Source organism: Mya arenaria, chromosome 9, assembly GCF_026914265.1.
Source record: "Mya arenaria isolate MELC-2E11 chromosome 9, ASM2691426v1".
NCBI classification, from domain to species: Eukaryota; Metazoa; Mollusca; class Bivalvia; order Myida; family Myidae; genus Mya; species Mya arenaria.
The window spans coordinates 60,261,509-60,277,842 of NC_069130.1; the positions used below are offsets into that span (position 1 = coordinate 60,261,509).

Sequence of the window (16,334 nt, forward strand, 5' to 3'; positions counted from 1 at the left end):
CAGTGTAAGACATGCGAGCTTGGCCAACACTAAGATAGTTAGATCAGTCTAAGACATGCGAGCTTGGCCAACACTAAGGCATGCGAGCTTGGCCAACACTAAGATAGTTAGATCAGTGTAAGACATGCGAGCTTGGCCAACACTAAGATAGTTAGATCAGTCTAAGACATGCGAGCTTGGCCAGCACTAAGATAGTTAGATCAGTGTAAGACATGCGAGCTTGGCCAACACTAAGATAGTTAGATCAGTCTAAGACATGCGAGCTTGGCCAGCACTAAGATAGTTAGATCAGTGTAAGACATGCGAGCTTGGACAACACTAAGATAGTTAGATCAGTCTAAGACATGCGAGCTTGGACAACACTAAGATAGTTTGATCAGTGTAAGACATGCGAGCTTGGACAAACACTAAGATAGTTAGATCAGTGTAAGACATGCGATCTTGGACAACACTAAGATAGTTAGATCAGTCTAAGACATGCGAGCTTGGACAACACTAAGATAGTTAGATCAGTCTAAGACATGCGAGCTTGGCCAACACTAAGATAGTTAGATCAGTGTAAGATATGCGAGCTTGGCCAACACTAAGGCATGCGAGCTTGGCCAACACTTAGATAGTTAGATCAGTCTAAGGCATGCGAGCTTGCCCAACACTAAGATAGTTAGATCAGTCTAAGACATTCGAGCTTGGCCAACACTAAGATAGTTAGATCAGTCTAAGACATGCGAGCTTGGCCAACACTAAGGCATGCGAGCATGGACAACACTAAGATAGTTAGATCAGTGTAAGACATGCGAGCTTGGCCAACACTAAGATAGTTAGATCAGTCTAAGACATGCGAGCTTGGCCAACACTAAGGCATGCGAGCTTGGCCAACACTAAGATAGTTAGATCAGTGTAAGACATGCGAGCTTGGCCAACACTAAGATAGTTAGATCAGTCTAAGACATGCGAGCTTGGCCAGCACTAAGATAGTTAGATCAATGTAAGACATGCGAGCTTGGCCAACACTAAGATAGTTAGATCAGTCTAAGACATGCGAGCTTGGCCAACACTAAGATAGTTAAATCAGTGTAAGACATGCGAGCTTGGAAACACTAAGATAGTTAGATCAGTCTAAGACATGCGAGCTTGGACAACACTAAGATAGTTAGATCAGTGTAAGACATGCGAGCTTGGACAACACTAAGATAGTTAGATCAGTCTAAGACATGCGAGCTTGGACAACACCAAGATAGTTAGATCAGTCTAAGACATGCGAGCTTGGCCAACACTAAGATAGTTAGATCAGTGTAAGACATGCGAGCTTGGACAACACTAAGATAGTTAGATCAGTCTAAGACATGCGAGCTTGGCCAACACTAAGATAGTTAGATCAGTGTAAGACATGCGAGCTTGGACAACACTAAGATAGTTAGATCAGTGTAAGACATGCGAGCTTGGACAATACTAAGATAGTTAGATCAGTCTTAACCATGTCACGTCAAAAGTAACTCAACATATTACACTCATATATCTTTAAAAATGTAAAAGCGTTATTTCATAATATGATATAATAAACACTTTGGAAAAATTAACACCTATTATGTACAGTGTGTACTCGCTGTACACCGGGTTCTATTGGAACCGTGTCCTATCAAACACGTTTAAATCTTCCATGTCGTTTATTTCCGAGAGTCGTTCCTCAAGAAACTCATGGGTCAGGTTATGCCGAGTTATAATGCCTTGGATCTGTAAAACAATAGCAAATGTTTATAAATCAGTATAATGCGAGATGTCTTTGATATATAGTGTATATAGAAATCACCGGAATTAGAAACGTTTTGGATACTGTGGTATCCAATTCAGTGGCAACCAGATCATGATTTACAACAGCGTCATATGCATAATAAAATCTAAAAAAGCAATAACATGCTACTTCATTTTAAAATAATTGTGATATGAAAGCCATATTTGAACTGACCAAAATGGTCGATCAAATTGCACTGCAGAGTGTTAAGGGCATTTCCCTCACAAATCAACCAGTGGTTTGGGACTCGAAGTACTATGAGCAAGTTATGTTGGCATATTACTGCCGTAAGATAACATGAAAAATATCGAGAGTTGTTTCGTGTTAACCACTTAATTTTCGCGATAATTATTTAGCTATCTTGAGAATATTCGCGAATTTTATTCGGTTTTACCTGGAGGTACATGTTGGAGGCCCTTCGTTATAACCCAGCCGAAAGATTGCGTTGCAGATTGGACAGAAACCTTGCGACCTTACCTGGCAAATATGGTAGACCCACAGGTAGGTGGTTGACCACAGGTAGGTGTTTAAGTCCATTTATTCATTAATGATCAAGCACATGCGTTAAAGATATACCAGGAAACTTGAAAAACGTTCAAACTTACCTGACCAAAATGGTCAACCACAGGAAGGTGTCGGAGGCCCATACTACGGAACAGATTAAACACCTGCGGGACAGGTGTATCCGGGTACACAGTGTATGGGTGGGGATTCATGTAGTCGCGGATATCCTGCAAATAAATATAATGCGTAAAAGATAATCGAACGAAACATTAAGACGGCATAGATAGAACGAAAGACAGTGCGCAACTACAAATTACATAATTCAGAGTTGGAAAACAGCTCATTGAAAGCAAACGTAAGCGCAACACTGTCAACAACACCTAGCGGCGGTCATAGTGGTAGGCTGTTTTCATGAAAATCAGATTAATGACGAAGTAAGTAGTATCTTACGGATGCCAAACAAAACAAAACGCAAATGTTTAAGTAGTGGTTATGTAGATAGAAACAGTTGATGGAAATACATTACCATAATGTATTGGTTGTAACCGATTTGACTGTTTGCAACATCAATAACATCAGGATAACGGGGATATTCCGACGTCATTTCATTGTAAGATATCTTTGGCTGGCTGCTTGGCTGAAACGAGGAAAAAACAGAGTATCCTTTAATATCTTTACATTTATTTAGTCGTTGGACATTCTGGAGGCATGGCCTGGTTCGCTAAACTGATTGCTACCTCAACATGTATTGATACTCACCAAGGCGACCCGGGTTCGAGTCTCAGCTTTGATACATGTGAGTTTGTATAGTGGTCACTAAGCCGGACAAGTGGGTTTTCACCGGTAACTCCGGTCCCCCCCCCCAACACAAGCCCACATTCTCGCGCAATATCGTGCAAACGAGAGTGCTATAGCAGAGGTAATCATAACTTTCTTCACAATCGTTGTAAAATATATAATGTTTAAACTAACATGAATTGATACAGATCAGTGAATGCATGTGGTATTGGTTTGTGCTGTGTGTACGGTGTGTGTCTCCCGTTCACTTGTCTGTATGGCCATAGCCATAAACTTTAAAACAGACTCTAAACAATGCATTTATGGCAAATATTAATTACTGATAACAAGATTATAACCGTGTGTTTACTATCTGAAAACGCATTTTTTTAAATGATTGGTGAGTGCTAGAAGATTTAGTGCGATCTATCGTCGTTATTAAAGGTAGAAATATCTATGTCTTCTGCACCTTTGTTCAAATGAAACTCGGTATCCTTCATAAGAACCATTGTTTTCGACATTTATTCATCATTTTTGGGATTTTAAAACGATCGTATTAATTGAGGTAAATCTTATTTGGGATTAACAGTGCATCGTTAAACATGTTTTTCCGGGCACACATCGCACTCCCCTGCCAGTAACAAACGGATGCCGTGTGGAGGTTTCCATCGGAACACCAGTCTTACGATCAACGTAATAGAAGTATCGATTCCTCAGTTGCCTGAGAACAAACCATTTCAATGATATATTTCGAAAACAAATTAACAACCCAACTTTTTGACAATAATATAAACATGTGAACATAGAAAAACAGTTTGTTCGCATTCACTGAGACATAAACAAACGCATAAAGCCAGTCTTAATTCTCCTGAGACATTCTTTTTAAAGTACACTGTCAAAGTGTATTCCCCCATTTAAAGATGCAACAACTGAATTGTGTAAGGTACAAAGGGAAAGAGTGTCCACCTAGGACCAATAACACCCACTGTATGTTTACCGGCGACAACAGTAAACCAGCAATGCTACATTACTAACAAGGTGTATCAAATATATATAATTGCGTATACCAATCAGTGACGTCGAGACATGACACCAGCCTATAAAACAATTTCGCCATCGGAGTGGAGCTCAGTTTGAATAGGAGCTGCAGACGCAAAGTAACAAACGGGTATCGGAATTGATCCAATTTGGAGGAGCAGAATAAACGCTAGTAAAACAGTGCAGCGAGAGCAATTCTTTAAGAACCTATTGGGCGAAAACTTGCCGCTTTAAGGCACCGATAAACAGCAAAACATAATCAAAATGAATGTGAAAAAATCTACAAGTTTTAATGGACTTTGCCTTGCGGCAATTACTGTAGTTTTTATCTCACTTTTGACACCCTGCAGAGGCAACTGGTATGGAAAACGAGGTATGTATTTCTAGAACATTAATGGTATATGATTTTGATGATTAACAGAGCTTTATCAGTGAAATATAAATAATGTTTTACTGTTTTTAAATAACAATTTGATAGTTTTACTGTTTTGAAAGTGTAGACTGCTTTCACTTCAAAATCAAACTTAAGCCAGAACAAAGCTTGAAATCAATATTAACGGCGTCATTTTTAATGTAATTAACGTTTGCATGCAGATTGGCGCGTTTCTCAAAAGTAACTTACTATTGACTATATTAAATCATTTAAGATATATCGTAAAACATTGAATTGTTTGTTTGAGTGTAAGATCGCAATACATTTCCCCTCGTAAACACCAAGGTCGTGGTTACAACACTCGTGGAAATATAGCTGTTTATGCTCACTGAGGTGCGCATTGTAAAATATATTCAAATTTTACACTGAAACAAGTATCTCCTATCGTTGAATGTCTGGTTAATAAGCTCATTACTGTTTTGGCTACTCGTCTCGTCCATATTGTTTGCATTGTGCTATTCAAATCCACATTTAATTTTTTATTTAAGGTTTGCTTTGCGATGTAGGTACATTAAAAACGTCTTTCCTTGTAATTATCTAAACGCTGTAAGAGTCTAGTATTTAGTATTTACTTTACAATATCCAGTATTTACTATTACAGCATTTCTAAATGTAACAAAACGAAAAATTTATTTACGAAATTATTTGATATCATATTCCTATGTGCAAAAGAAACGATACTGAACTTGTTGTACATTTTGTACAGATATGATTTCTTTGCCGCATATTCCTTTCATTGATAGCCGATGAAAAATGTTGTTAGAACAACTTTTGTAAGCTAATTTTCTATTTACAGCAATATCTCTCACCATTTTTGCCATTGCCAAACGAACAATTATGAGTTCTATATGTGTATATATTTCATGCAAAATCGTTATTGATATCACTTTACACAATTATAAATTAATTTGAATGTTGGATATTGCTGATTAACAAAATAGTGATTTGAAAAACGAGTTAAACGTGAATAATTCATTTCAAAACCATAATTGGCCATTTGGTAAGACATTATTCCTACATATACTAATGTTGGAGCAATGGTATATCAAGTATTTTATTGTTTACTTTTTCAGTTTAATTTGCTTCTTTCACGGATTTTTTTAGATACATCCATTCTGTCTTAAATGTTTAAAGCGGCTCTTTCTTATTTCGGTACAAATGTATTATTTGGGGGGTTCTTTTATACGCGAACACACGCGTAGAATGTATGTGTCTTTTCAAAATATTGTTGAATTTGACCAAAAGCCGATATTCAAGCAAATTAGAGAACAAGAAACTGCAAAAGTGTATTCCTTATTATTCATTTGCGCTTTCCCACAACCCTCTACTGTTTGTTATCCTGTTATACGCGAAAGTCCCGCCCGCACTAAAAACTGTGTTCAAAATCGCCGACTTCAAAGGCAACATTTAAAACTGCATTTAGCTGCACGTTGAATAGTTCCATTACGTAAATTACTTCCAATGTAAATAATGATTTCTGTTTTAGGAATCTTTCAGACTTTATAATCACCGACACAATTACTACTGATTTAAAACGAAATAAAAAAAGACACGCCCATTGCGATTAGCGACAGAAGATGGTACACTTTGTATACTTATGAGGATCTAAAATGATTCTAAAAATTGTTCATTGATATTTCCATAAAATTCAACTTGGCTTCCAGCCAGTCCCAACGGACGAGGTAACAATAAAGGAACGATTAGTGATACATTTCCTATCGAAAATATAGTGTGCTATTGGCAGTTATAACAAACAGTTATTATTGAATTATCTCTTATTAATACATTGCTCAGAATGAGATTGATTATGTTATAAGTTGCCAAACATCAAATTACTCGTTTATTCTATTCATTGAAATAAAATATTTCTATTATTTTAGCAGCGTCAAACTGATTGTCTTTTGTATTATGCATATCACTTAATACCTCTTCCGAAAATATGAAAACAGATCATGCTTGCATATTTGTTTCTAATTTTAAGTAATATTGAATGTTTAATTTTTATCTTTTAAACATCAAGACGGCAGGCTGAGGGCAACAGGCGATGCCGCGGATGTATTTATCTTAGTCAGTGCGCATGCGCGAGATTCTAAATGTTTACGTAATTAACCTTTTTTTTGGTAACATTGAAATTCGGCGGTTGTGTTTTCGATACTACTGTAAATGGAAAACATGCGGTTGTAATCTTCTTATTAAATTTTGAGTTGTTCGAGCTATTCTGAATTATTAAATGTAAATCTGTTCGGACATCCCTTTGGTAGAGATTTATTGAACAATATGGAACGGATTAATTTTGAGGTTGAAACGCCGAAGACGAATTTATGAAGGTGAGATGATATAAGTCCATGACTCGTATTGGACTCTTGGCCATGAAACGTTATCAAGTCGTCCCAAAACAGACACCGGAACTGGTCCCTACCAAGGGAAAGGGCCCCAGACTCGGAAGTGTTGTTGCTCATATCAGCCTTTAACTGTCTTCACAACTGAGCTAAATTAATAATTAAACAGTAAAAAATACCAATTTAAACACTTACGTTTCACTAGTCTAATGGTAGGAAACAATAGATATTAAACAATGCTACTTAACCCTTACACAATATTGTTGATGTTCGACTACAGGACTCGTCTCATTCCTTTGTTCCGCCGTTGTGTTATTAATTTTATAAGCAATTTTGTTGTGTGTTTTTTTCGAAGTTTTTCGAACATACATTTATTTTATCATTTAAAAAACCCGGGCAATTATGTTCATTAGTTTGACGCGTTATGTTGTAATGCATTCAGTCTTCTCCAGACCTTAAGTAGGTAAATGGTCTTGTTCACTAAGACTCAGAAGCACTTTGCATGTATGTTTTGCTATCCTATCCCATGCAGCAGTTTCATTTAAACACAGAATAAATAACATTCATAACATTATAAAAAATGGCACTATCTTTTGGCAATCAATAAGTAGGTAGTTATAAACATTTAAAATGTAACAACGTCTCCCTTCCGAAGCAATTTCACAATATTTTTTTATATAAAATGATATCAACTTTATGATTGACAACACGGCAGTTTCTCCTCTTTGAAAATTCAAAGACTCTTTTTAAAGCTTTCAACGTTTTCAGTGTGTGTATGACACGTGCTAAATTACGTAATTTATTCTACGTCGGAAGGTGACATTTTGCTTAAAATAAAGACTTAAAACAAAGATTATGAATATATTCCTTGGCCGAGAGTGTACGATAGGTTCGTCCCAACTCAAGCGTAGGGTGTTTTGCAAAACGAGGTTTACCATGAATGTTTCTTCCACGAGCGGCTATGGTAGATGCTTTTTTCCCACCTCAGTTAAACAAAATAAAGAAAAAATGATTTTTTTTCGCTGGAACTCTTTTGTGCGTTGTGAATATAATGTACGTGTAGATATGTGATAATTCGTGATTGTCAGAGATATGCGCGCAGTGATTCAGATTATGTAAATAGTCAAATCGTTCTTAAAAAGTTTTTAAGAGAGTGCAGTATTATTTCTTGAACGGAGCGTGAACCCTTTTTATGGTGACATTTGAAGCGATAAATAGTTATTTTAGTTATTTAAACATAGCCACAAGACAAGGTTTCCATGATGCTACAGACGACGGTCTTCAACAAGGAATGTAATTATGTGATGACAATTAAAAAGGAGTTCCATACGGGTACTTGTTTTGTCTTTGTCCGTGGGCAGAATTACCAGCATGGTCAACTTTTTGGATCTACTTATCTGCGTAGACTGTTCTATGTTTCATTTTAAATGATGAAGAAACACTATATTTATAGTTCGTTTATCATTTATTGCCATACGAAGTGTTAATATTACGAACTATTACATGGCGCATTTGCTGCTCTGAATAAATGGTATGTCTTGCTGTAGTATTGTGAGCTGTTCCTAACAAAGGCTCTGGACGACTGAGATTAGAGCTTTTGGTCCCTGTAATTTCAATTGTAATGCAAACATAGTTAAATGGTAAAACTACGTATGCGCATGGATAAGTAATTACACTTTACTTTAAAAAGGACATATCAGAGACAGGAAAGCCTTTATTAACAAAACATTATAGCTCTTTGATGTTGCGTTCATTAATTCAAGGATTAATGCAACAATCAACCGTCAAGTTAATAAATTCATTAAATCTCGTTTGCTTAAAAGCATTTACAAAGCACTGGTGATGCTCTGTTATCGCTATCAATTCTTCATACGGAGGTTTGCAGCTACTGGACACATTCACGTAGTCAAAATCAAACTACAAATTCAGGACCAAATGCCTCATATAAAGCAAATTAGATTGAATTTTTAACTTAGTAAGAATTTTTTGATTTTCTAAGCTGAATTTGAAGAAATCTAACAATGTTTGTGTTTGTTCCAAAGTATGAAAATATGCTAGAAAATGACCAAAAATCTAATTGTAGTTCAATACTTCGATGAAAAGTATCCATAATATTAAAAAATGGTTTGTCAAAAATAATGATTTTTCACTAAAAGAGTTCGTTGAAGAGATTTGTAGTGACTGACATACTAATTGTCTTATTAAATTTCCATTGTGAAACTAATTGTATTCACAGTTGGATTTCTTTCTTTAATATCCTTGAATATTATGAAACAAACAACCCGAATCTTACTGGTTCTCTAAGATGTCAATCTCTTTTTAATTGCCCAATATGTAACAAGGCGGTCATGCACATCAGGCACATTAAATGTCAACAACAACGACAAGGAATAAAGGGTCCCTTGCTGGACGTTACCGGCTAGTCAATATTTACAGTACAGTGATCATCATTAAATATTGATATGTGAACTCTTCATTATAGTCAGTCAGCGATAACAAGGTTTTCGTTGAGAGTTGCATTCATGTATCAACTACATGTATATTACTTACTGTTAACGACCCTGGTAGGACTCAGTATCAGAACACTCAATTTGTTCACAAGCGGTAGGTAACACAAACATTCACTGATATACCATATACATTGTTCTAAACCGGTAGCCCCAACATAAATTGATTTATACAAACTAAATATTGCATTCTTGATTTATTCAAACAATACATTACATCTGTGGCATTTGTAACACTTTTCCTCTTTTTAAACGGATATTTAAGTGCTTCATTCTTTCAATTAAAATCGTTAACAATGTATCACGGCTAAGGGAAACCCAGAATTCTCTAACCTGCTCGCGGATAGAATTATGATATTTCAAACATACAGATTTGAATATTTGATAAATACGTTAGTCGTGATTGTAGCAAACTGAACAATGATTTCAAAGAAATTCCATAAATGTGCGTTATCAGGTTATTAATCATTGAACTACAATAAGAATGAAACATTTTCATAAATATTGAAATTTCCATTGTGCTAAACTCCCATGCGGCAAAGAGATACTAACACGCTGATTAATTTAAATATACTGAAATGAAGCCCTGTCTATTAAACGGATTTTTATTGTATTAAAAATATTAGAATGAATGTGAATCTGATAGAAAATGTATTGAAACAGAAGACTATATAGACTATACTGAATATGTCTGCTGCGTGTGAGCCTCGTTGTCCTGGAAGTATCGCCGCCTAGTGTTACTCTGCGTAAAATGCAGACCACATTTCCGGCCAATGAAATTGCAGATACGCAATCATTAAGTTCTAGGCTTTATCAACAGAATTTCAACTTACGCGGGTATTACAAGGTTCGATTACTGCAACTCATCCTAGACACATTCCCTGCGCCATATTTTGCATTGACAATGTGTCAGTCTATGAGGTTGTTTTCTACGTCAGTTTTATGACCTGAAGTAACACCTTATTGATAAGGTGGGCTAGTTCGCAACGCTTACTTCGCTTACTTCCTTAATCATGAACATTTCACTTCATGTCATCCAACTTTGACATGTCGTTAATCGAGGTAGTAAGTGTTATGTGTTATGATATCATCGTTATTTCACCTCGGTTCCAATACACATAAACATACTAGATAGTAGATACATTAAACTTACTGGGTATATACATTTATAACATTTACAAAAATAATCCCTTTAAATATATATATATTCACAATTGCCCGCTATATTGTCTGATATCGGGTGTGTCTACTGTGTTGGGACTACTTTTTTCTTTTCTAGTTTGCGAAACGTTTCTGATTTTAATTGAACGTCATTAAAGTCAAACGCACACAAGTGACGTCAAGACACGCAATACATATTCCAATCAGGCAAATGACCCAGGAAAGACAGGTTTTTCTCGAAAATTCCAATAAGTAGATGCAAACATAGACTTCAAGTGTCATTGACGATGCGCAATTTTATAATACGTTGCTCATTTATTTCCATGTAAATTCAATAATCATACATAAGTATTTTTATACTTACGGCATCAGGAATACTGCGGCGGAATATACCGAGCTCCGACCGGAGAGTACCGTTTAAATCACGTTTGTTTGTCAACGAAAGCATTTTTGTGCGATTTTGTGTAACAAATTGACTTTAACTCTTACCAACGCGCTAAGAAATTGTTGTTGTTTTCAGTATCAAGTTCTAACTGACGATCTTTAGAAAATATTCACAGCAACTATGATAAAAAACTTTGTAACATAATAATGTAAGCAATATTTACTGCGTGAGAATTATCGAGTTGTCCTTAAAGTTGTGTGTTTGACTGGGGAACAAGACCACACTGGGTTTGCCTACTGGGCATGTCCTTGTGCCTTCCCTTGCAATATTGTTCTAACGCCATCCTCATTTTGATTATTCAAATAACAGTAGCAGGAATCTACACAGATTGAGAGTTGTCATGTGAAATTACTAACAAATGCACATACTGCGCACAGACTAGCTTGAGGGGTGAACGCGAATCCGCTCTGTGTAAGACGAGACGTACTCGTATATACAAATTATATTCGAAATAACATTACACCTATATTGTTCCGACATAACCGCAGAAACAATCGTAATTAGTTCATGGGGTATGAACATCAACATCATTTAACCATCAAAAATGACTTAATTAACGATGGAAGGCAGTATTGGTTACTCGCCGTTGTGCAAAGAAATTAAAGTTTTGAGTTAAATATATTATGCATTATTTTTCTTCTGTTTAAGCTGTCACCATAGTTACACTCTATTTGGACTTCGCTGATATTTCAATGTGATTTTCGAAATGATCGGTACTTTTTATATTTTTTGAATTTATTATAAGACGACGGAGAATTTTTGTTTTCACTACGATCTAAGTTGTACTAATAAGCGAGAAAAAAGAATGGAAGACGCACTTCATCACAAGACAACAACCACAGATTACAAAAACATTGAGAAATATCGTTAAAGACCAATTAAGCCAATTAAGATCCAATACATTTCCATTCCAGGTGAAAAGGTGGACAGTGGAATTCTACAGCTCCTACAGGGGACCATTCCGGACATAGTGGACAGACAGCTAGACGCACAGATGACCCTCCAAGCTATTGCAAAGATCATAGAAGACTACGAGATACGGCAACTGGAGGGGCTCCCCGGGAAATCAGGGAATAAATAACCCAAGTGGACCATAAATCAGTTACCATATTCAGCTCGAGAACGTTGATGTATACAATTTTAAAACGTTAACTGTGGTTACCTTTACACAAGACCACACTGTCATATATCTAGTTATGTCCATAACGTCTATTCTGGTATTAATACAACCTATTGCTTTTTATGTGAATAATTCAAAAAAATATGATTTAGAGGAGATATCTAATAAACACAGATGTAAAGTAGGATGATATAACAGTTGATATATAATAGCATTTGAAAGAAAACAGAAAACAAATCAACCGTTTAAAAGATCAATTAACTATGAAATATTATGTTTACATGCCTTTCGGTGTGTTTCCATTTGGTTTGGACTGCTATATGTTAACTCTTAAAGAAAACATGCCTCCTTTAATATGTTATAAACGATATTTATTCATTTGTTGGTTTCCTTATGCTTAAAAAGTCTAAATAAATCTAAAAAGAACGCCCAATTCGTGTTATGTATTAATTAATACAAAAAATACTAAGTTGCACAAAAAACTCATGTAACGTCCAAGAAAATATGCTACGATGAAGAACAACGAAGTATGTTCGGTAACGCTGGCCCATCTTTGCACTATCAAGAATATAGATTATGTAAATGAATGAATTTATGCACTTATCTGAAAGAATGGAAAGTACAGGGACTAGTGCATAAGCAGGACAACCTGCAGAATCATGATCACCAGAAAAAGCATAAAAACTGACTTCTTGGACAAAAGTAATTTAGAAAAAGTACCTGACCAAGTTGTCTACGACAAAAACCACTCGCTTTTTAATAATAAGACTGCAACTTAGGCCAAAATGAATTACACTTTAGTTTACTGTGCCTCTCCTTTTTATCTGCAAATTGTTTTCCTATTTTAAAGTGAAAACAATCATAGAAATTTATTAAACAAACAACTCGTTTTCAGTATTTATATAGTGTCTAACATCCTTTTAAATTATTAAAATTTAAATTTTGATTCATATACAGTCTTAATAAATGTTTAGTTCAACCTCCAATATATATGTAAGACATGTTAATACACAACCATTAACGGTGTATCTTCAGGTTGACTTATACTACTTAAATTGTATGATTTGGAGACGATGTTCTTTGTACAAGTTAGTCCTAATGAAGAATCAAATTAATGAATACAAAATATTAATTCATATTTCTACATCTGTCCTGAATAGTATTACAGTTTGTACATTCCTTGTACATTTATGTGAAAACATAAAAAGTAAAACATTGCCTCTTCTTAAAAAAGAATGCTACAACAGTGGACACCACGTTACTATTTTATATAAAGCATGGCGACGCTTATTAAAACAGCTAATTGCGCTTCAGTGATCCAGACTAATTTTGAGTTTATAATACACTAAAAATCGGTTGATTTTTGAGTAAAAAAAAGAAAGACATTTGTAAAATAAAAAAAACAAACATGATCGAATCGGAAAACCTGGAGCGGGTGGTAAAAACAACAAATGCGGTGGTGCCTTTGAAACTAAAGTGTATTTTTTGCCTGAGTATTCAGGGTCATTGTATTGTTGGAATACTGTGCGGGTTTTATAACATAAAAAAGAGACTGACCTGTTATAAAAAGTATGCTTACTGCTATAATATTATATTAACAAGCTGGCAGTTTTTCCATTCCTTAATTGAAACAAAATAATACCGTTCCTTGTTCAGTAATTGTTATAAAATTACATTTGCAAAATTAATCAAGGTAAATAGCTTTAACGTCAACGACATATTGGCAACTCTGTTTGTTTAGTGATAAAAAGTAAAACAACTCGCGTGTTTACCATCAGATAAAATAAACATTTAATTAAACAATTCAAAAATTGTATAAACGAATGAGATCCCTATGGGCCAAAGATTCATAGTGTTCGCAAGATGCCTTTGGCTAAATAATTACAAATCAAAGGTCTTCAATCAGCCTTGCATCCCAGCGTTCATCAGTGGACTATAAAGGGCATTCTACGGGCGCATGTGTTATTATATATATCCACATTATGGCGGTATTCAATTACATTAAGATTTAGCATTGGAGCGCCGCTTTATCTTTAAAGTACGATACGAATGAAGTCAAACTCGCGCTGGATTATAGAGCATTACTGCGTCTCAGACCTAATAAAAAAGGTCATTGGCTGATACAACGTATACAAGAAAAAAGTTGATGCATAGCATCAAGTCGGCGCAATGAAATGAGAAGAAAAACGTGCATGCAGATAGCTAAAAATGGTTATTATTTCAATGATAATATTGGATGTACATATGCTCGAAGGACATTATGGTTAATAATATTGTTACAATAGTTTAAGCCCGGAATTATTGATATTCTGGTTTTTTTCCCAAATAATCTTCCGGTTAAAACTAAATTATAACACAAATATACATACGTTTCTTAGGAAGAAATAGAGTCAATGGTCTAATACATAGATTTCAATAGCATGAAATTCACCTTTTATTTGTACCGGTATGTTATGTGAATTCCTTGCTTTATATTTTGTATAAGTTTTTGTAACACATTTCACTCATATGAGTATATAGAACGAAGATAAAAGTACAATACATCAAGAGGGACTTATCTTAAGTTTATTCTTTCGAATGACATTTTCAAAACAAACAATTAAGCTAAATGTTAATTTTTCAAAACTCGGGATTTTGCTGTCACCAAGGGAGATTACTGTGTAGGAGGTTTACAAACATAAAGGATATTATAATAGTACTTTGTAACCTTCATCTATTTGGGCGGAAGTTGATATCAATCGGACCACCTCGGCCTGTATCTATCTCGGAGATGGCCGAGTTGTTATGATTGAGTTGATATTTAATATCAAAATTATATAAACAATCATAATTGTTCAATGTTTAGTCGCGTTCATGTGTACTAACTAAAACGTTCGAGAATATCTATCACTTGCCGAAGCAAAACTCCGAAAAAAAGTACTGTATTAAATAAATTAAATATCAAGCATGGGTTAGAGCTCAATTTGGCGATTTAGAGAAAATGGAGCGAACGCAGACAGGTCTACTCTACTATTATTATCCCGGTGGAAACGAAACTCGCGCGTCCATCATGTTACACACAAAATCATACCCAAAGCATATATATTGTTCCAGCAGTTCCATAAACTGTTTCTTGCAAGGCATTGGATAAACTTCAGTTCACAAGCGGCGTTTGCGTTGACAAGACCCACCCACATGGCCACACCCACCTCCTTAAAATCAGTCTTTTTTTCAAGACCAAAATTAATTGAATCATGATCTTGTATCACAATATCAACTTAAAATTCCAAGAAAAAAGTTCCCCAAAATACTTATAAATCAAAGGTTGACATGTTAAGATGTTTTCGTTAAGCTCGTAACTAACTTATTTTTAACCAATTGTTTCGCAACATCTTTAAATATTCTCACATTATAATAAAATGTTAAACTTCAATACATTTCCATCAACAAAATGGATATTTTAAGACCCAAACTCCGAAAAACCCTAGATAAGCAATTCCTATTCACCATCGGAATCTGTGTATTAACAAAATTTTGTTCGTTTCGTCCACAAGAGAGATTTTCATTAATTGCAGTGCAAGAACTCTTCGTTTATTGACTTAAGCCAACGTCACCGCACTGTAAACGAAAACACTTCACATAAGCTTATTGTTTTTATTAGAAACATAGAAATGACTGAAGAAGTATGGATGGGTGGACGAAAACAAGCAATTCCTAATCAATATCTTTCCGCCGAAACCTTTCGACGGGTTATAACAATGCCAACAATCCGTTTTAATAAGGATCATTGAAACGATTTCATACAAGGAGATATTTTCCCCCATGCAGAAATACTTATGGAAATTTCGTCGCTTGATGATATGTAAGTTAGTGGAAATGTTACGTATGTCCATGTACAATTGAAACATGTGGAGCGTCAATTCATGTTCTATTCAAAGCAACATCATTCGCAATGCTCGTGTACGTATTGAAAGGTGAACAAAAAAGCATATTATTTAAACGCCGTTGGCCATTCCATATACGTTTAAATAGATAGCATTAACTGTTGGCGAACTGCGGTTAGAAGGATAGGCAGAGCGCACACTGTATGTTCAGCAATTGTTTTGGAAGCATTACAACGGGCGTAAATAGTAAAACAAAAGGAAATTTCGATTACAACAACAAGTATATTGTGTTTGTTGGAACATGAACACCAAACAAGAGAAACCCGTACACTTCATAATGGTTCAATTTAATGCAATA

General features: G+C 35.2%; 1 protein-coding gene across 1 annotated transcript in view; it reads right to left on the reverse strand.

The window, feature by feature from the left end:
* Window positions 1-1,605: 1,605 nt before the first annotated feature.
* The window catches only part of LOC128246235 (H(+)/Cl(-) exchange transporter 6-like), a 39,049-nt gene continuing 24,320 nt past the window's right edge, over window positions 1,606-16,334 (reverse strand). Inside the window, exons 22-24 of the mRNA XM_052964427.1 lie at window positions 2,820-2,930; window positions 2,395-2,520; window positions 1,606-1,731 (exon numbers count right to left, since the gene is read on the reverse strand). Of these exons, the coding sequence (XP_052820387.1) occupies window positions 1,618-1,731; window positions 2,395-2,520; window positions 2,820-2,930 (351 nt within the window). The 3' untranslated portion in view covers window positions 1,606-1,617. The remainder of the gene's footprint in view (window positions 1,732-2,394; window positions 2,521-2,819; window positions 2,931-16,334) is intronic.